The sequence below is a fragment of the Physeter macrocephalus genome, chromosome 19 (assembly GCF_002837175.3).
Source record: "Physeter macrocephalus isolate SW-GA chromosome 19, ASM283717v5, whole genome shotgun sequence".
Classification (NCBI taxonomy): domain Eukaryota; kingdom Metazoa; phylum Chordata; class Mammalia; order Artiodactyla; family Physeteridae; genus Physeter; species Physeter macrocephalus.
The window spans coordinates 1,935,807-1,955,550 of NC_041232.1; the positions used below are offsets into that span (position 1 = coordinate 1,935,807).

The window sequence follows — 19,744 nt, forward strand, 5'->3', positions numbered from 1 at the left end:
CAGTGAGAGGCCCGCGTACCGCAAAAAAAAAAAAAAAAAAAAAAAAGAAAAACAACCTACAATTTCTGAGGCCACAGTATAAACTTCACCATGAAAAATAAATAAATAATAAAGTTCACCATGTTCCCCTTCTCTGGCAGCTGAGCATCAACTACCAGCCCCCCACAGTGGTCCCGGGGGGAGACCTGGCCAAGGTGCAGCGGGCCGTGTGCATGCTGAGCAACACCACGGCCATCGCCCGAGGCCTGGGCCCGCTTAGACCACAAGTTCAACCTCATGTAAGCCAAGCGCGCCTTTGTGCACTGGTACGTGGGGGAGGGCATGGAGGAGGGCGAGTTCTCGGAGGCCCGGGAGGACCTGGCAGCGCTGGAGAAAGATTACGAAGAGGTGGGCGTGGACTCGGTGGAAGCAGAGGCCGAGGAAGGGGGAAGAGTACTGAATGCGAGGGCGCGGCTATTAGGCCCCCTGTCCTCCGACGGTCACGTTACAGATGTGTTTACCTATTAACGTCTCTGTATTGAGCATAGTCGGCCCTATGCTGCACTTCGACCAAATTCCCACGCCAGATACCTTCCTTTTCCAAGTGAATTTCTAGGGAAACTATGTTCCTCCCGGACAGAAAAGATGCAACAGGTCCGTACGTCTGTCTAGCTACACAGAGCAGTCAGCTGCCGCGTTACCCCCCAAAAAAGCCTTCAAAGTGAGGGGCAGGGAACCGATAAGCGCTCTCCGCCTAAACCTGGAGTCCTTCGCGCCGGCCAAGGCGCTCCTCGGGGGCCGGAAGTGGGCCGGTTCTGGTCGTCGGAGTCGCGGGCCCGCCGCGTTTGCCCCGCCCCGCACGAAACTTCTCCCGCGCCCCACCCCTGGAGGAGCTGCACCGGAACGTCCCGCCCGGCCCAGAAGAGGTACCTCTCCCGCAGGAAGCGTGCGCGCCGGCTCCGCCGGGTTCGTTGCCGTCGTAGGCGTTTCTCGACCCGGGCGGTGTGAGGAATCCCCGCGGCCACTCCCCGGTCTCGCTCTGCAGTTTCCGGGACCCGCCCCTCGGCGAACGCCGCACGCTTCCGCGTTTCTATGGTACTGACTTCCGCCGCGAGCCAAACCTCGCGATACTTCGGCGGCGCAGCAATGGCGAGACCGTGAGTGCCGCAAGCAGGAGTCGGGAGAACAGGCTGGGACGGGGTTCGGGCGAGATCGGGCCGGGGAAGACCCGCCACGCCGGGGCTGCTTGCAGCGGGGTGGCAGCCTGGGGCGCGAAGCCCCTCCGGGCCCCAACGGCCGCCCGCGACCGAGCTCCCGCCTCTTCCCCAGATGCCGCGTCACTGCTCCGCCGCCGGCTGCTGCACACGGGACACGCGCGAGACGCGCAACCGCGGCATCTCTTTCCACAGGTCAGCGCGCGTGCGCGCCCCCTACGCATGCGCCCGCCTTGCCGCCTCGCGGAGCCACTGCGCACGCGCCTCCGTGGTCGGGGCGGGGCTTGAATGGGAAGCTGGGTGGGGGAGGAGGGGCGGTCAGCCTACCCGGGCTAACTGCTTCGAGACTCATCTACGTGATGATGTTCAGCGAGTCTCTTTTCCTCTGGAGGCCTCAGCTTCCTTGTCTGTGCGCAGGCAGTATCAGTGCGAGGTCTGGGGGCGGCATGAGCGGGGCCGGCCTTTCCCGTCGGGCTCACGGGCTTGTGGCCCCGCAGGCTCCCCAAGAAGGACAATCCAAGGCGGGGCTTGTGGCTGGCCAACTGCCAGCGGCTCGACCCCAGCGGCCAGGGCCTGTGGGACCCGGCGTCCGAGTACATCTACTTCTGCTCCAAGCATTTCGAGGAGAACTGCTTTGAACTGGTGGGAATCAGGTGAGCCTCCTGGCAGCTGGTAGTGGGCAGGGCGTGAGCAGTGGGGTGGCGGCCGGCCGGTGGGGAGGTCCCCGGAGCAGCAGCCCTGGTTTCTCCAGCTGGGAACCTCAGCTTCCTCTCCCGACAGACCTGGGCAGTGAGACCCACCCCCTAGGGATCACTGTGCCAGAGCGCGCTCCCTGCAACCCTAGCCCTCCCTACAAGTGCACAAACGGAATCAGTTCTTTTGGCTAGGCCACCCGGTTCTGGTGGAGCCTTTCCACACTCTTTAACTCTGAGGAGTCTTCCAGGGAAGAGATTGGTGGGGGCCTTAACTTGGCATTCCCCAGACTCATTGTTGGCAGGGTGCCTCCCACCTCCCACAGAGGTAACCCCCGGAGGGCCTGCTGGCTCCACGCCCTGCGGGTTGGCTGGGGCGGCAGGGCTTTGTTCCACCTCATCCAGACCGCTTTCCCCCTCGCAGTGGGTATCACAGGCTGAAGGAGGGAGCAGTTCCGACGATATTTGAGTCTTTTTCCAAGTTGCGTCGAACAACCAAGACCAAGGGGCACAGTTACCCCCCTGCCCCCCCTGACGTTAGCCGGCTCCGGCGATGCAGGAAGCGGTACGTGCTGCAACGGAGGGGGAGGTGCCCCACTGCACCCCAGGTCTGAGGGACTGGGCTTTAGGGTGCCTGACAGCAGCCTTGCTGGACAGGGTTCTGAGCCCGTGGATTGGGTTCAGGGATGGGGGTTAGATGAGCTGGTGAAGTGGGGTCAGCGAACCCTGAGCCTGGCCTGTCAGTCTCTCTCTCTTCCCCCAGCTGCTCTGAGGGCCGAGGGCCCACAACTCCATTTTGCCCACCTCCACCTGCTGACATCACCTGCTTTCCTGTGGAAGAGGCCTCAGCACCTGCCGCCTTGCCTGCCTCCCCCACTGGGAGGCTGGAGCCTGGCCTCAGCAGCCCCTTCTCAGACCTCCTGGGGCCCCTGGGTGCCCAGGCAGATGAAGCAGGCTGCAGCACCCAGCCTTCACCTGAGCGGGAGCCAGAGCGACAGCCATCTCCGTTGGAGCCGAGGCCTGTCTCACCCTCGGCCTACATGCTGCGCCTCCCACCACCCGCCGGAGCCTACATCCAGAATGAGCACAGCTACCAGGTGGGCAGCGCCCTTCTCTGGAAGCGGCGAGCTGAGGCTGCACTCGATGCCCTGGACAAGGCCCAGCGCCAGCTGCAGGCCTGCAAGCGGCGGGAGCAGCGGCTGCGGCTGCGGCTGACCAAGCTGCAGCAGGAGCGGGCACGGGAAAAGCGGGCACAGGCCGATGCCCGCCAGACTCTGAAGGAGCACGTGCAGGACTTTGCCATGCAGCTGAGTAGCAGCATGGCCTGAGTGAGGGCCACCTGGCAGGGCTTCAGCCTCTTTCTCCCTCAGTATCCACTTTGAGAGGATCTGATCTGAGCTGTGTCCACCAGCCCTGCCAGATGCCATAATAAAGTGGATTCTAGAAAGAAGCCCTGCTCTCTGGCTCAGCTGGGGGCTGGGGCCCTTTCCCTGGGTACCAGGCCCGTTTCCCCAGATTAGCTGTAGCGCCCGGAGGGCTCAGGCCCTGGAGTCCAAGCCCTTGGCTGTGGAGAGCAGAAAGCCGTCACTGTACAGCTCTGTGTCCCTGTACTGTACAGGGCTCTCTGAGGGGTCGTATGAGTAGAAGTTCGGGAGCAATACTGGGCACCCTTTCCTTGGTACCTGAAACGGCCTTGACTTAGCCAGCTGGTCTCTGAAGACACCCATGAAACCCAGGCCAGGCTTAGTTCTTTTTCAGGGAAACAACAGGCTTCCATCCCCAGAGCCAGTCTGCCCAGCAGTCAGACCTGCCATGAGCTCCAGCTGCTGGTCAGCCCCCCCACTCACCACCAGGCCTGCCCCATCTGAAAAACGGACAAGAAAGGCGATTACTGACCTGGGGTTGCTATGCTTGGCAAGTAGTGAGGGCCCCACAGTGACCATTCTGATCCCCAGAGGTCTGGGATGAGGCGTGTGGGGAGCAGAGGGCCAGGCACGTGGGCAGCAGTCCTGGCGTCGCCTGTGTCCTCATTTTCCTTCAGTTCACCTGGAACATGGTAGGCCTCCCTGCACCTGTGATCAGCAGCTCCGTGTGTGAGGCACTTAACCACACACGTGACCTCCCTGCTGGGCCTCAGCCACAGCGGCCCCAAGAGCACCGCTGAATTCTTTCTAGTCCTGGAAAAGGCCACACTGTGTTGTGTGGTTTGCTTTTTGGGGTCCTTGGAGTGAAACTTCATTTATTCACGTTACGCACAGGAGAGTCAAATGGCCATTACAGGAGGTGGACACGGAGCAGGGTCACAGGTTGTTCCCAAGCCTGCAGGCCGGCCGAGGTGCACCTTGCACAGGCCATTTCCTAGCTTGCTGGGCCTACAGGTGAGCACCCCTTGCCTAAGAATGTCCACCTGGGGCTTCTCAGCAAGGCCTGAGGAGTGGCAGATGCTGCGTCTACGTGGGGCACAACCAGAGGCAGGAAACGAGCTCTAAGGCTCAGAAGAGAGAGACTGTGTTTCCCCCAAAGTGGCTTCCTGGCAGCCAGGGCAGAAGGGTTCTTGTTCCCAGAAGAGAGGCAGAATGGTGCCTTCCCCACTGGGGTGGAGTCGGCACCTTCTGTTGGGACAGGGAAGGACTCAGTGGCCTGTCCTCAGTTTCCCAGCCCAGGCAGGAGCCTACAGGGAAGTCCAGGAGCCAGGAGAGCCAGCTCCGGGCCCCCAGGGCTCCCCTCAGGTTGGGAGAGGCCAGAGGCTGGCCTGCATTCCTCCCACTACGTGACTGGGGCACCCTGGGTGGGGGTGGAGAGCTGCTGGCATGAACAGAACCAGGCAAGACTGGCTTATCCTGAGCCATCGGGCCACATGGCCCAGCTTCAGCTCCAGGAGGACGGAGGGCTGGAGCCACCAGTGGGGACTGCACAGTGAGGTGTGGGTGCAGGTAGGACTGCTGTGGCTTTAATGGAGGCAAGCCTATGACAATAAATAATTAGGGACAGATGCGGGCCTGGGGCATCTCTGACTACTCTCTGGTGCAGCCCAGGGCCCCCATGCACACACAGGTGGGTGGGATCCCACAGCCCCTCTGGATGCCTGGCCCAGTCCGCAGTGGCTGACCCTGCAGGCTGGGAGCTGACCTTAGGGCCCTTCACACCTCAAAATTCACCTGGAGTTGGACTCAATCTACCCAAGTTCTGGGTGGCAGGAGGAAACCCTTACACCAACCTTGATGAGGGTCTGGGGGTGCTGTGCGGTCCCCACATTGAGGGGTCTTGGCAACATGACCCAGTGGCTGGATGCACAAGCCATGCTGGGTCCCTGCTGTGTAGGGGGCCCAAAGCCAGCTCCCTGGTGGGCTCATTTCCCTCACTGGGCCCTGGCCAGGACCCCTGCCTCCTCCTGCAGCGTCCTCACCACTGAGCCCTGGCTTCCCACCCACACCTCCACCCAAGGAGAGGGTGCCAGCCAGGATCCCGCTTCACCGTCCACTTCCTGTGGGACCTGTGTCCTCAGCAGTGAGATGGGGCATTTGGAATCGCCCACTCAGCTCCCTTCAGAGGCCCTGGGCACACGACCCCTTGGCCACAGGCCCGAGCATGGCCAGCAGAGTCTTTGCAGTGGGCGAGGCAGGGCGGGGCGGCACCACGTGGGCCCTCATATGTCGGCACCCAGCTCTGCACACTGCTTGTCTGAGATGTGGGAGGCCAGGGAGTCGATGATGTCCAGCAGTAGCTGCTGGCTCAGCGAGCGCAGCGTGGGCAGCTTGGAGACCTGCGGAGGCAACCAAACGCCAGAAGGATGGAGCCGTGTTCTCGCCAGGGCCAGGTGGCCGAGGAGTCTTCTGGGGGCTTGACCAACGAGTACGGGGTGAGGATCAGCCAGTGGGTGGACAGCACTGCCCGGTTATCCCCAGAACCCACTGCTGCACAAGGCGGCCAGGGCCCCTCCCACCTGGCCCAGGCCACCGCCAAGGGGAGTATGTCCTGCAGACGGGGCAGGCAGCACGCTGGATGGGAGGGCCCTGACCTTGGTGAACTGGTGCACGATGATGTGGAGGCAGTGCCGCTTCATGTCCAGTGCCTGCGTCTTGTCTGCTGCCTCCAGAATCTGGAACGGCAGGTTCCCTGAGGCGCTGCCCCTGCCCCGCGCACCGCGCAGGCACAGAGGCCCAGGGCCAGGGCAGCTACCTGCAGCACGTTCTGCACCGTCACGTTCATCTCCAGGTTCTGCTTGCAGTATGCCTGCAGCCGGTTGTTGTAAAAGCCGTAGTAGTAGGGCGCCGCAAACAGGTAGCTGAGGGCTGGTTAAGGAACTGTGGGCCAAGAGAGCCTTCCTCCCGCCCAGCTGCCCTCTTTCCCCTGGGGGGCCACCAGGGACGGAGAAGCCCTGAACCAGGGCTGCTGCCTCTTGCTAAGGTCGAGGGGGGCCCACCCACCACAACAGCCGGGCTCCCATCCAGGCAGAGCCTCTACATGGGCTTTGAACCACTCAGGGGTCCAAGGCTCCATTCAGGATCCAAAGAAAACCACAGGTTCCTCTCCCCAGGAAAGAACCCACATGCCCATCTGCTGAAACATCCACGGCCTCACAGAGCCCTGAAGAGCATCCTGGCCCCCCATGTTCAGACGCCCACAGACATGACCTGGCCAGGAGTCAACCCACATGGAGCCATGACCCCTTCCTCTGAACCCACCCGTCTCTCCTGACTGCAAACCTCTCTGAGCCAGCCAACCGACTGTTCCAGAGAACCCGGAAGAGACTGGGCACTAAGAAGTCCTCAGGAAATCGCTTGGCCAGGCCAAGCCAGCAGGGCCCAAAGCTGTCCTGGGAATGACCCAGGAGCCCCAGAGGTGAGGATGCAGCGAGTCCTCGGGCGGCATGTTGACCTCACCGTAGTAGATGTAGCGCAGCATGGACTCGAAAGCCTGCCTGCTGGGCACCATCTCCCCAATGGAGATGTTCACCTGGCCGTCCTCGGGCATGAAGGACCGGAACATGGCCTCGAAGTAGCTGCAGATGGTGGGCCGGCCCTCAGCAAGTCGGCCAGTGCCCAGCTGCCCACCCACCCAACCGCCCACGAGCCACACCCCACCCACCTGGAGCGGGCGGCCAGAATGGCCTTGTGGGCTGGCCGCGGGTGCCCATCCAGCAGCAGCGTGATATCACAGAACTCCGCGCCCGCCCCCTCCAGGTATGCCTTCATGTCCTGGATCAGAGACGTGCCTGGGGGTATAGAGGGGCCCTGAGCCGGAAGGCGGCTTCTGACTCAGGATGTGGGACCCCAGGGCACCGCCTCCTGTGCATCTGCCCGTGTTGCCCCCCTGAACGAAACCCCCAGGTCAGAGGCCTCACTCTGGCCCTTGAGGCTCTGTACCCCCAGAGTCTGACCTTCTCCCGGACTCGGCCCACTGAGCCCTCTCCTGCCCCAGTGCTGGCATCCCCTCGGCTGTGTCACCTGAAGCCCATGGCCGAGGCAGCACAGGCCCCAGGGCCAGGTGGTGAAGGAGTCTCTGAGGTCCCTTCCTGGCTGGGTGGGGATGGGACAGGGAGGCGCCGAGCATCTGAGGGCTGTGCCCACCCCTCACCAGGCCCAGATGTGGGCCTACCTAGAAGACAAGCTGGGCAACTAATCACGGGACCCTCAGCTCGTTGCTCGCTGCAGACCCTCATGCCTGGCATCCCAGTCAGGGCAGCACTCGCTGAACAGGGCCCGTGTTCCCCCAGGAATGGGCCTGGGAGATGCCGCCCTGGCACCCAGCCGGCTGAGCAGGTCTCTGCCTTGCCCGAGCCTGAGCCACCTGCAGTAGGACCCTGTGCCCAAGGTGGCTGCGCCCTGTCCACTACTCTCGGGGACCAGGTGGGTCCCTACCAATGTCCACGGGCTGGTCCGAGGGGGCGCGGGGAGGCGGCTGCTGCTTCCGCCGCACAATCTCCACGATCAGAGGAGATGAGAGGCGCTCGAACTCCTTCATCATGATCACCTGGTTGAAGTGGGACTCCTTCACCACGAAGTTCAAGCAGTGTTCCTGGACAGACAGGCCACAGGCCACCGGGTCAGGCCTCACCGGGCCTGTCACAGCGGGCAGGGAGGGGACACAGACTGCCACGGACCCCGCCCCGCACCTTGAGCTGGCCCAGCTGCAGCCGGGCAGCGCTCTCGCACACGACAAGCACGTTCTGAAGGTCCACAGAGGCCTCGATGTACTGACGACACAACTGCTCTAGGCGGCACAGCTGGAAGCCCAGTGCCAGCTTGTACACGTCCATGATGAGCAGCACATCCTCCACATGGCCTGCGCCCAAGAACCCCTGAGCCTCCGGCGGGGCGTTGGAGCGGGGGGACCCGGGCTCCCTCCGCAACGAGGTGGCTCAGCCACAGGCGGGGTGAAGCCTAGGAGACCCTAGCCGCCCCCTGCCATGCAGGGCTGCCCACCCCCCATCCCGTTCCCTCCCACCCGCGGCGCAGGCCGACCTTTCCGCGGGTACTTGATCTTGTCTGTGTAGAGGAACTGCATGAGCACCTCGAAGGGCCGTGCCTCGGCCTCGCGGATAGCCACGCGCAGCAGGGGCGGCCGGGCCCCACCCGCGGCCCCAGCGGGGCCCTCCCGGAGTGCCGGGGCCGCCTCCTCCTCAAGCTTCTGTGGGCAAAGGAAGGGACGCTCAAGAACACCCCACGGAAGCCTCTGCCCAGGCGACGGGCGGCCCTCACCTGGGTCAGCCACTCCCGCGCCTGCACAATCTTCCTGCGGAGCCAGCGGCTGCGTGCCGTGACGATGGCCACGTGGCCCTGCACACACTCTTCCTTCTGCCGGAAGAGGGACACCTTGGTGGAGGGCGGGGGACCCTCACCCTGGGGGCGGGGGCCACCAGCGGGCACAGGAGGGGAACCCACCTCGCCCAGCACGAACTCCACATCGCAGAACTGGCGGCTCTCCCACAGCCGCCCGTAGTCCTCGTGCAGCGTGCACTTGGGGTAACAGGAGAACTGCAGGCAGAGACCACGCTGCTGGACGGGTCCACCCAGCCAGCCCCCGACGGGCTCTGCAGGGGGCCCCCTGGCCGCCCCCCCGGCCCCGCCCGCACTCAGGTTCCAGAGTACCCTGGCCCAGCCACCCGACCCCTCAGAGGGGGTGCCGGCCCACCAGGTGCAGCCGCAGCTCTGGCGCCAGACAAGCCCTGCCCCCACAAAGCCCCGCGCCCCAGGGGCTTGGTTTCCACAGTTTCCGCCTCAGACCGGCAGCGCGGGCTGCCCCACCTGGAACCTGTACATCTCCCCGCTGCGGATATTGTTGTCCACGGTGCCCCCGAAGATGTACATGGCATCGGAGATCACAGCGGCCGCGTGGAAGAGCCTTCCGCTGGGCAGCTGGAGGGGAAGGGACAGGGCGGGGTCTCCAGCAGCAGGGCTGGCTGAGGCCTGGCCATGGCCAGGCTCTAAGCAAGGAGGGCACCGGTGGCCTGGAAGGAGGGGCCACAGGGCAGGACCCCCGCCCCCCGCACAACCATGGCGGGCGGGGTGGGGGGAGGTGGGGCCTGTGTGGGCCTGCAGACAGGACAGGCCCTGTGGCCCCACCAGGTGGCAGAGGGCGCTGGGTGTCATGTGCTGCACCCATGTGGCCCATCCAGCAGGGCATGGGCTCCTGGCCTCGCCTCATGTGCTGTGTAAGCCCTGAGCCTTGGCCTCTTCATCACAGGATCAGCTTCAGGGCGTGAGGGGTGGGCACAAGGGTGCCGGCCCTCACCTCTGAGGCTGGCAGGGTGGGCTGCCTGGTGGTGATGCTGCCAAAGTCCAAGCCGAACACATCCCGGGACTTCTTGCAGCCGCCCCGCTCCTCAGAGCCCAGGGCAGGTGCCTCCTCGGAAGCGGACGCTCGCTCGGGCATTTCGGCCCCGCTGACCTGGGGGAGACAGGCGGGTGCACGGCCCCTCAGCAAGGGCCGGGCAGGCGGCCAGAGACCACTGCTGTCCCCGCCTGGGGTGGGGATGGGTGCTGTGGGGACAGCGTCGGGGGAAAGTGACAGGATGAGGGTGCTCCCAGCACGGCCAAGATGGGAGCCTGGCTGAGGTCAAGGCATGCATCCCGGGAGAACATCCCCAGCACAGCACAAATGCTGGGCCATGAAGTGTTAGCCCATAGATGGTAAGATGGAGAACAGGCCAGAGGGGCCCAGGCCGGGGTCGGGCCAGGGCAATGTCCAGGGCTGAGGGCCCCGGGTGTCCCACCCTTGCTCCTGCTGGCTGTCTGGAGCCCCTGGCCCTGGCCCCGCCCACCTGTGGACCAGCAGCACTCACCTCGCTGTCCGAGCTGGGCTGAATGACCTCCCAGGTCTGGAAGTCCACGTCGTAGCAGTGCAGCTCGTTGGGGAGTGTGTTGTCAGCTGCGCCCCCAAACACGTAAAGGTGGCGGTCAAAGGCCACCATGGTGTGCCCATAGCGCCGCTGCGGGGGCGGCGGAGAGCCCCGGAGCAGGTGCTCGGTGGGGATGCGTGTCCACCTGTGATGTGTGTTCACGCTGCGTGTGAACCAGCGATGGGGTGGGGGTTTGTGCTCCCCTGCAGCCTCCACCTGGGCTCTGAGCCCCCCACCCCATTTCATCCTGGCACCAGCCCTGCCTGGCTCCTCATAGCCCATCATGGGGTCCTGTCTCACCCTCATCCCCCAGCATGGAGCAGGCAGCAGGGGCAGGGCAGGAGGGTGGCACCTGCCCGGCGAGGCAGCTGCTGGAAGGGGTGGCTGGCTGTCTTCACACTGAGACAAGGAGGGAGGCCGCCTAGGCCCCGGGATGCTGGGCTGCAGCCACCCCCCGAGGGGCCTGCGGGGTCTCAGGCCCAGGCTGCGTAAGGGCCCTCACGGCCCCGCTCCCAAGGTGCTGGCTGTGTGTGGAACCCACACAGGCAGCCCCGGGCACCGGTGTGGCATGCTAACGGGGGACCCACCAGCAGGGCACTCACGTCTTGTTCTTGAACTCGAACTGGAAGAGATTGTTGGTTATCTTGGCCCCGCTCTGGCCTGAGAAAACAAACATCCTGTCCCGGCACACGGCCGCTGGGAAGTTGCAGCAGGAGGGCGGGATCTCACCGCTCTGGGCCACCTGTGTGGTTGGGGAAGCCATGAGCCCTTCTCCTGGTCCAGGGCCAACCCACTGAGCTAGGGCTACATTCACTCCTGAACCTTCCATGAGTGAGGGGTCATGGGTCCATTTTTGTGGAACAGCTTAAAGCCCCCATTTGAATGGGCCCAGTTTTGAACAGTTGGGGCTGAAGTCCTCACTACAGGTGAGACAGGGCAGTGGTTAGACACACTGCCCAGGACCCCAACAGCAGCCGCCCCCACTGTGTTCAGAGAAGGGTGGATCATCCCCAAACTGCACCAGTCACAGGCTCGGAGCGCGTAGTCACTGGGTAACCACCGCGGGGACTGTGAGAGGGCTGGGCCGGATGTCAGGAGGGCCTGGCCAGGCCAGGAACAAAGCGGCCTCCCAGGCTCGGAGCCCGTAGTCACTGTGTAACCACCGCTGGGACTGTGAGAGGGCTGGGCCGGATGTCAGGAGGGCCTGGCCAGGCCAGGAACAAAGCGGCCTCCCTGGCCCCGCGCCCCTCACCTCCTCCCAGCACGTTAGCTCCCGGTCCTGGAGGCCGATGGTCCACATGTCGTTCAACCTGCATTAGGACAGAGGAGTCGGGACCCCACAGCTGGGCTGGCGGTCAGGGTGGGCCTGGGCCCAGCCAGGAGGGAAGGCTCCAGGAGGACAACACACCAAGGGGGATTCTGACCAGGGGACTATGGAGCAGCTTCGGGGTGGGGGCTTCGGCTGGGGGGCTGCACTGAATCCCTGCTGGGCCGGGCCCCCTGCAGCCAGGAGAGGCCCTCACAGAAGCCACCACTAACCCTGCAGCACTTGGGGCTTCTGTAACGCTGAATTCCTGGGGAATGAGCGTGTGCTGTTTTTGTAATCAGAAAAATACAGCAAAGCCAATGTTCTACAAGGAGGAAAGGGCCCATGACACAGGCAGGCGCCTCTGTTGCCCTCCACGGGCAGGCGGGCCAGGTCTGAGCCCTGCCGCTGCCACCCTCCTGCTCACTCAGGTCACTGCTCACCATGGGCCCGAGTATCCTCACCCCAGCCATCCGAGGGGCCACCATCCGACCCCCGGCTCTGATGACACCCAGCTATGGCCCCGGGGCTGTGGAGCCAGCACATCCTCGGCCAGCTGCATAGACATGGGTGGGCTCGCCACCCCCTCAGTCGCCCCAGGGGGCTTCAGGGGTGCCAGAACTTCTGTCCCCTGTGAGGGTTGGGCAGGGGCTCCACTCAGTGGCCCTCGTCCTGCCCATCTTCCTGTTCTCCCAGCCCTGTCTACACACCCACCCTCCTGAGAAACCCCCAGCTCGTGTCCCCCCTCCCCAGTGCAGGAAGGCTGCTCTGTGCCTCGGTGCGCTTCCGGGCTGCCACCTACCTGGCGTTGCCGTCGTAGCCGGCAAAGATCCACAGCTTGTCACTGTACACTGTGGCGCCATGGGCTGACCTAGCGACTGGCAACCTGGGGCAGGAGGAGGGGGTGAGCAGGGAGGCCACCCCGTGCAGATCTGAGCTTCATGGCCCCATGGGGCCAGGGCCACAGCCTGCGAGTGCCGCCGGGCCCTGGGGCTGCCGTGCCCACACCTGCTGACCCGAGCTTTGGGGACTCCAGCTGGGCCGCTGGGAATAAGGGACAGTGGCAGAGGCTGAACTCACGAGGCTGGGGCAGCTGGACAAGGGCACAGACAAGGGCCTTGGACATTCACATGTCCAAGGGCACAGAGCCCCCTCCCAGCTCCCACCCAATATCAAGGGGGTACTTGCAAAACAGGGCCAAAGAAGTGCCATCCGCAGTACACTTGTCCCTTCTACCCTCTGGAAGGAGGGTATCTAAGAGCCGGGGGAGGCGCAGACAGGAGTGACTGGCAGTTAACGCCCACGCCCAGATCTGGCTGCCATGGGCCCAGGCCTCTCTTCCAGGTCTCGGGCTCTTCATCTGTAATTCTACAGAGCTGATCCAGGCCCGCTGCCCCCCGAGACCCAGCGCGGCAGCCTGCACAACCCCAAAGGTCTCAGCAAAGTCTCTCACCGTCCTTCAATTTTCCACTCCGTCCACTGGCCAGTTGCAAACTTATACTCAAAGAGGTCATTTTTATTCTTCAAGTTGGAATTGGAATAAATGTCCCCAGTGTAGCCCCCTGTAAAGAGAGCGAGAAGCCGTCACATCCGAAGGCAGCAACTCAGTCATCAAACCCAGGGGGTGGGGGCAGGATCTGGCCTCAGTTAAAATGTACTCTGGGGCCCCTCTGACCCTGGGGGGCACCTCCTGCCTGCCTGCCCCTGCTCGAGGCTCTGGTGACAGATGAACAGAACCCCGTGTCCTGCCCCTGGTTGGGGGACACCAGCCTGGCCACAGAGACAGACGGTTCCACCCCCAGGAGATCAGGACGGTCAGGGAAAGGGGCCCATGAGAGGGCCTCAACCCAGCCCAGGAACTCAGAGGACAGTACAAAGAGAGGCTGGCCAAGCACAGCACATGGTCGAGGCTTGATGGGAGGAGGGCCGCTCACCAAAGACGAACATGCTGCTGCCATAGACGACGGCCGAGTGGTGGTAGCGGGGAGCAGGAGGGGTCCCAGTGGTGAAGGCCCTGGTGGGGGAAGAAGGGGCAGTGGGTGTCAGCAGGGGGCAGCCCCCCTCACCCTCAAACTTCTTTTTGCTTTTGTATATTGAGGGTAATACCTGTCTCGTTATAGAAACCTTAAAAAATTGCCAATAAAGAAAAACCAAAAAAACAGCGCTGAAACATATGTATAATTCCTTTGCCAGAAACCACCATCCACACCTTGAGCGTGCCTCCCCACCACCTTTCCCAGGCATATTTATGCGTCTGAGTAATTGTTTTAAATGGAATCATGTGGTAGATGTCCTTGCTACTCTGGAAGCATCCACACCTGCATCCCCACAGCTGCACCATATTCTGCAGCATGGGTGGTCCACACGTCTTATTTATTGAATTAAAAACCGGTTTATACTGCTTTCCTGGGGCTGCTCCTTTTCAGAGTTTTATACTTAAGCAATTTTTAACAAAGAATTATAAAGTCTTGAGAGTGATTTTTAAATTAATCTGTAACTCTTGGACACATTTTACAATCAAGTGTGAGAGAAACAACACATAAACTTCCAAAGCAATCCAGCACCACCCGGGTGTCTGGGCAAGGGGTGATGCCACCTATTGGGCCACATTCAGCAACTGTGAGTACTGGGCCTGGACATCCTCCTCTGTCGAAGGGTGGCAGTGAGACCCCACCCCAGAGAGCAGCGCCCAGAGCTGCTGCAGAGCCTGGTGCCGAGGGGCTCCTGCACAAGGAGCTGGCACAGCTCAGGAGGAAGCCCAGCACCTCCTAATCCTGGGATCTTTTTCTCTCCTCAGCTGTGAGCTGCTCCCAGCGGGGGCTGGACTGGAGCAGATGGGCATAAATGTGCAGTGCTCAGAGATGGCAGGTGTCATGCCCAAGGCCACACAGCTGGGAAGGGAAGCCAGGACCTACAGGCTGCCCACTGCCTGTGTGGGGTCTCCTGGCAGAGGATGGGCCCCACAGGGCAGGGAGGGCAGGGGAGCCGCTGCTGTCAGCCCCTGGGTGGCACCCTGCAGCAGCAGAGACCACCCTGGAATGCCCCATCAGCCCATGGTCCCCCTGTCGGCGCCAGGAGACAGGCCTGGTGACTGAAGAGCTCTCCTGAAGCAGAATCGAAGGACCCACAGCTGGATCAAATAGATCCCCTTAAATAACAGGATCCAGAAAAACCAATCTCAGCCACAGACCAGAAAAGAAAGCCAGGAAATAGAGGGGATCACTAAGAGCAGTCCTGGGCGCTGTCATCTCCTCCTCGAAGCTTCTCTAGCTCTCCACGAGCGGGACCTGGCTGGCAGTCAGGCCCCAGTGGTGCTCCGTGTCTGGAGAAAAGCAGGGCTGGAACTGGGGACACCCACCTGCACCAGGAGCAGTCCTTCACGTCGAAACGAAGGAGGTCGTTGAGCATCGTCTTCCTGAAAGACAGCCAGGGACCCGGGAGATGGACACTGTGCCCGGGGGTGGGGGCAGCTGTTTGGGGGACTCAGCCAGGGCCAGGCAACCAGCTGATGCCAGGGGGACCAGAGAGGTGACCCCAAAGGAAGCTCCCCAGATGGTGCGGGACCAGCCTGCCAGGGTCAGGACTCAAGCATGATCCCAGGCTCCTCACGCCTCACCCCCCGCTCCAGGATCCCCACCCACACGCCCACTCGTGGGCTGCAGCACCCCTTCTCCGAGGCTGCGCCATACGACGCAGACGCTGGCTCACATGTCAGAGGAGGCCCCTTGCCTTCTCTCTCTTCCTGCCACCTTTTTATTGCAAAGCTAATGTAATAACTACATTAAAGATACAATAAAGCAGGGCTTCCCTGGTGGCACAGTGGGTAAGAATCCGCCTGCCAATGCAGGGGAGACGGGTTCAAGCCCTGGTCCGGGAAGATCCCACATGCCACGAAGCAACTAAGCCCGTGTGCCACAACTACTGAGCCTGCACTCTAGAGCCGGCGAGCCACAACTACTGAGCCCAACTGCCACAACTACTGAAGCCCGTGCGCCTAAAGCCCGTGCTCTGCAACAAGAGAAGCCACCCAATGAGAAGCCCGCACACTGCAACAAAGAGTAGCCTCCGCTCGCCGCAACTAGAGAAAAGCCCGCGCGCGGCAAGCAAGACCTAACGCAGCCAAAAATAAAAATAAATAAATTTTAAAAAAAAAGATACAATAAAGCAGAAAGCAAATCCACTGGCCATCCCACCACCTAACAAGACCCGTATGTTGGGGCGTCCCTGGTGGCGCAGTGGTTAAGAATCCACCTGCCAATGCAGGGGGCACGGGTTCGAGCCCTGGGCCAGGAAGATCCCACATGCCGCGGAGCAACTAAGCCCGTGCACCACAACTACTAAGCCCGCGTGCCTAGAGTCTGTGCTCCACAACAAGAGAAGCCACCGCAATGAGAAGCCCGTGCACCATAACGAAGAGTAGGCCCCGCTAGCTACAATTAGAGAAAATCCACACGCAGCAACGAAGACCCGATGCAGCCAAAAATAAATTAATAAATAAATAAATTAAAAAAAAAAAAGACCCGCACGTTACCACCCAGCCCTTATCAGTAAGAGGGAGAAGGGCGTCCACCCAACAGGAGCCCAGCACCACAGCCACCTCATTTAGCCTCCCGCTCCAGGAAACAGCCTGGGAGACCAAAGGGCCTGCCTGAGGCCACGGAGCCACAGGGCTGGGGCTGGGAAGCAGAGGCATGACTGTAGCCCCTCCCCATTCTCATTTGTACGCCCCCCCCCCCACCAGCTACATGAGCACCTTTGTAGCCAGTCAGTCTGTACAAAGTTGCAACTAGAATGAGACAAATTCCTACCCTGTTTCTTAGTGTCACATTGTAGAGAAAATGTTTCTGCTTCTAGTTACACAGTTGTCACTCAAACTCCACCTGCTACAGAACACTCCAGGGGGAGGTCCCCACCTGCAGCCCTGCACTGGACACCAGGCCTTTTCTGGTTCAGGGGATTCTCATTAAGGCTGCAGTAAACATCTGTGGGCAGATGCCTCCTCCTCATTTTATTCCTTCAAGTGACAAACATTTATTGAATTGTCTGGGTGCTGGAATACAGGTCCAGCCCAGGCCGAGGAGACAGACAAGAAACATCTGTGTGCCCTGGGGGCCAATGGAGCCAGTAAGAGGTGCAGAAGGGGAGGGGGGGGCTGCTGCCTGGTCCGGTTAGTCCAATGGGTGGGGGAATGCCTCACTCACAGGAGATTTAGAGGAGGGGCAGGAAGGGTGGGAAGCAGGGAACAGCCAGCAAGAGGGGCTGACCAGGAGGATGCTTGGTGCAATCAGAACACCGCAAGGCAGAGGTGTCACCCAGTGCAGCACAAACAAATGCAGGGGAGCCGTGGGTGCAGACGTGGGCAGGGCCTCACAAACTGCCAGGAGGGCTTGCATTTTTACTCAGAGGGAACCATCCCAGGGTTATGACTCAAGAAGGAACACACTCTAGCTGGCTGCACAAGGGGAGAGAGACTGAGGAAGACAGGCTGGAAGCCAGGGGCCATGCCCAAGAGACCCTTCTACCCAGCCTGAAGGTCCCCGCGGGGGCTTGCCCACTCTGTCAGCTCCAGATCAGCTCCTCCAGGGACTCCTGCAGGACCACGGCTGCAGCACCAATCAAAGGCCAGCCCTGCCTGGGCTACAGACCAGAGCCTATGGTTAAGAGGCAGGGACAGGACTCAAGGGCAGGATGAGTTGTGTGCCAACACCACACCTTCAGCACAGGGAACACCTCTGTCCTCAGCCTCTCACAGCCCTATGCTCACGGACCCTCAGGAGCACCCTGCAAAAGCAGGGCAGAGGCCCACCCCCTTCTACAGAGGAGACCAGGGTGCAGTTGGTGGCTTTAAGACACCTGCCCCAAACCACAAAGCTTTAACCTGAACTGAGCCCTGTCTGTCCAGGAGCCCAACTTCAGCCCCACATCCAGCAAGCTCCCAACCCTCCAGAGCCCTGGTGGGCATCCCTAGCCTCTCCTGAGCACATGAAGGAGTGGACGAGGGACGGAAGCCCAGTGGATGCCGGGCAGCACAGTTCTGCACTCTCCCACCACTGGGTGGTTGCCCACACTGACCCCTCTGCTCGGGACACTCTTCCTCTTTTGCCTGGCTCACTCCTACTCATCTTTCAGGTCATCAGCCCCTCCAGGAAGGCTTCCCTGACCAGACCGGACCAGACCGGACCCCCTCCTAGTGCAGAACAAGCCTGCCTGCTGTGCCCGCACCCAGCACTTGATGTGGTCCCGCCCTCGCTAAGACAGCTCTTTCCCTCTGGGGTGGTTCAGCTCCTGGGAAAAACACGCCAGGAGAAGGATGCGGCTGCACAAACCAAGGGTTCACCTTGGCCATTATTTCACCAAAGGAAACCAGCCACAACCTAACTGCGAACTGTTCGTGGGATGGAGATGTGCTGTCAGGAAAAGCTGTTTGCTGGGAATGTACAGCGAAATGTGGGAAAACCCTTACAAAAGTGAAAAATGGGGGAAGGAAATAAATCTGTATCCTCCAAACCTTCTCAACTGCCATGTGAGCATGTGGATGAGGCCCAGAGGGAGGCACACGGAAGGAGAAGTGCCTGGCAGGGGTGGCAGCCATGGCAGATATGTTTCTTTCAAGGCTGTGTCCACTCACTCAGAACAAAAGGGACATTTCCGTGTCCTGAGTGTGCCACCCACTGGATGCAGTGCTGAGGGAGCCTCACTGATTTGGAAGCTGAGGCCGAGTGCTCAGCTAATATCTGGAGAGATGGCAGTGGAGCTGCAGAGACCCAGTCCCCACCACTGTGCTTCTCCCTCCTCAATCCAGACTCACCCGTTGTCTCCACCAAATACATAGATGGCATCTTTATAGGCCACCACTGTGTGCTTGCTGCGCCTGGAAAGAGAGGGGTGGGTGGCGGTCAGGCCAGGACCCTCCTGGGGGCACCCAAGGAATGAGACTTGGCACTGAGGCTGCCACAGAAGTCGGATAACACCTCTCAACTGCCAAGATCGATGGAGACTCCTGAATTCCACCAGTACCCCCAAAGGACTCTGCATGTGGGGATCCCTGACACTCCCACCCCCCTGCCGAGCACCTGGGGCCCCAGCTCGAGACCCACAAACACAACTTAACTCTAGTACCCTACCCGGGGCCACCCCGCTCCGGGACTCCCTCGGAAGCCCCTCCCCTGCCGTGGACAAGCCCCCGCCATTACCCGGTCCCGCTCCGGGACACAGCGGCCCGGCCTCGCCCCAGCGCCCCGCCTGGGACCTCCTCAGACACCCCCTCCCCAGGACCCCCATGCCCCGCCGTACCGGGCCCCCACGAACTCGTCGCAAGGCGGGAGGCGCCGCCAACGATGCACTGTCTCAAAGGGCCCGAAGTTGAGCGTCAGGTACTCGACACTGTCTGAGCAGCTGTGGTCAAAGTCCACGCTCGGGGCCACCTTGGACCGCGCGCCACCGGCCAGGGCCCCGGCCCCGATCGGGCCGCCCGAGCCACCCGGCCCCGCCATGCCGGGTCCACGCCCGATGGGCCACCGGGTCCGCGGGACGTGCGGCCACCGCCCCGGGCCGCCCCCGAGGGACTACATTTCCCGGCGAGCCCTGCACCGACGGCGCCGCACTTCCGGACGGTGGCGCACTCCGGGGCGCCCTCCCTTCTGGGCGAGCCTTGGAGTCCTAGTGACTCCGAGGGCCCGACTGTGCAGCGAGCTCCTAGTCTTTCGAGAAGCATTTCCCGCGAAGTGCGGGCGCGCTGTACCCCCTCCAGCGCGCGCGGGCCCCCGGCCGCAGCCCCTCCCGGCCCGCACTTCCCCGGCGCGGCTCCCGGCATGCCCTGTGCGCGTGGCTCGGCCTCGATCGTCCGCCGCGCCCGGGGTCCCGGACGGAGGGTTCCGGCCTCGCAGCGGCCTCCACGGGCCTCCCCACCATCCCCTTCCTGCTGTGTCCCCGGCCCGGTCCCCGCGTCTCCCCTCGGCGTTCCTTTTGGCTGGGAGGCAGCGTGGCGCAGAGGCTCTGGATTTTCAGTCCTACTCTAGCAGAGCCTCAGCTACTTCACCTGCGAAATGGGCATTCAGGAAGCCCAGGCTGCCATGAGAAGCGTGGGTCTGTCTTGGGACCTGCTCCTCAGTACTGATTGGGCCAACGCCGCCAAAATGCCAAGCCCGAGCTGCCTCTGACCTCTGAAGAAGCACTTCCTGCCTCAAAACCTTTGCATGTGCTGTCCCCTCTA

The 19,744-nt window shown here is 62.1% G+C and overlaps 3 protein-coding genes and 1 pseudogene across 5 annotated transcripts in view; 2 read left to right on the forward strand and 2 right to left on the reverse strand.

Moving 5' to 3' along the window:
• The window catches only part of LOC102991306 (tubulin alpha chain-like), a 4,096-nt pseudogene extending 3,206 nt beyond the window's left edge, over window positions 1-890 (forward strand).
• P2RX6 (purinergic receptor P2X 6) overlaps window positions 1-996 on the reverse strand; it is a 31,923-nt gene extending 30,927 nt beyond the window's left edge. Inside the window, exon 1 of one of the 2 annotated variants that reach the window (XM_055080265.1) lies at window positions 910-996. The gene's annotated coding sequence lies outside the window, so the exon portion shown is untranslated. The remainder of the gene's footprint in view (window positions 1-909) is intronic. The other variant, XM_055080268.1, reaches the window with a different exon arrangement.
• Window positions 997-1,099: 103 nt separating this feature from the next.
• On the forward strand, window positions 1,100-3,329 carry THAP7 (THAP domain containing 7). Of its 2 annotated transcripts, XM_007130635.2 has the most exons (5): window positions 1,100-1,136; window positions 1,309-1,388; window positions 1,691-1,846; window positions 2,310-2,450; window positions 2,649-3,329. In XM_007130635.2, exons 2-5 carry the CDS (start codon window positions 1,309-1,311, stop codon window positions 3,211-3,213), a joined length of 942 nt encoding a protein of 313 aa, XP_007130697.1. In that variant the 5' UTR covers window positions 1,100-1,136; the 3' UTR covers window positions 3,214-3,329. The 2 variants fall into 2 exon arrangements, with proteins under 2 accessions (XP_007130697.1, XP_007130698.1); XM_007130636.3 differs by lacking the exons at window positions 1,100-1,136; window positions 1,309-1,388 and adding an exon at window positions 1,531-1,602.
• A 102-nt stretch (window positions 3,330-3,431) lies between these two features.
• Window positions 3,432-19,091, reverse strand: LZTR1 (leucine zipper like post translational regulator 1). Its single transcript, XM_007130634.4, has 21 exons — window positions 18,826-19,091; window positions 18,341-18,403; window positions 14,891-14,947; window positions 13,467-13,546; window positions 12,986-13,094; window positions 12,335-12,418; window positions 11,479-11,536; window positions 10,829-10,968; window positions 10,170-10,371; window positions 9,620-9,775; window positions 9,133-9,243; window positions 8,770-8,862; window positions 8,587-8,682; window positions 8,350-8,515; window positions 8,001-8,170; window positions 7,747-7,903; window positions 6,974-7,100; window positions 6,738-6,887; window positions 6,065-6,170; window positions 5,904-5,984; window positions 3,432-5,648 (listed from the first exon to the last, which is right to left on the reverse strand). The coding sequence occupies exons 1-21, from the start codon at window positions 19,023-19,025 to the stop codon at window positions 5,532-5,534; spliced, it is 2,523 nt and encodes an 840-aa protein (XP_007130696.1). The 5' UTR covers window positions 19,026-19,091; the 3' UTR covers window positions 3,432-5,531.
• Window positions 19,092-19,744: the final 653 nt, after the last annotated feature.

Coding starts and splice junctions, on each gene's coding strand:
- LZTR1 (XM_007130634.4), bottom strand. CDS start 19,025: ATGGCGGGGCCGGGTGGCTCGGGCGGCCCGATCGGGGCCGGGGCCCTG. Junction 7,101..7,746: donor GGACCAGCCCGTGGACATTG/GTAGGGACCCAC, acceptor CTATACCCCCAG/GCACGTCTCTGATCCAGGAC. Junction 5,649..5,903: donor TCGTGCACCAGTTCACCAAG/GTCAGGGCCCTC, acceptor TTGCCTCCGCAG/GTCTCCAAGCTGCCCACGCT.
- THAP7 (XM_007130635.2), top strand. CDS start 1,309: ATGCCGCGTCACTGCTCCGCCGCCGGCTGCTGCACACGGGACACGCGC. Junction 1,389..1,690: donor CGCGGCATCTCTTTCCACAG/GTCAGCGCGCGT, acceptor GTGGCCCCGCAG/GCTCCCCAAGAAGGACAATC. Junction 1,847..2,309: donor TTTGAACTGGTGGGAATCAG/GTGAGCCTCCTG, acceptor TCCCCCTCGCAG/TGGGTATCACAGGCTGAAGG.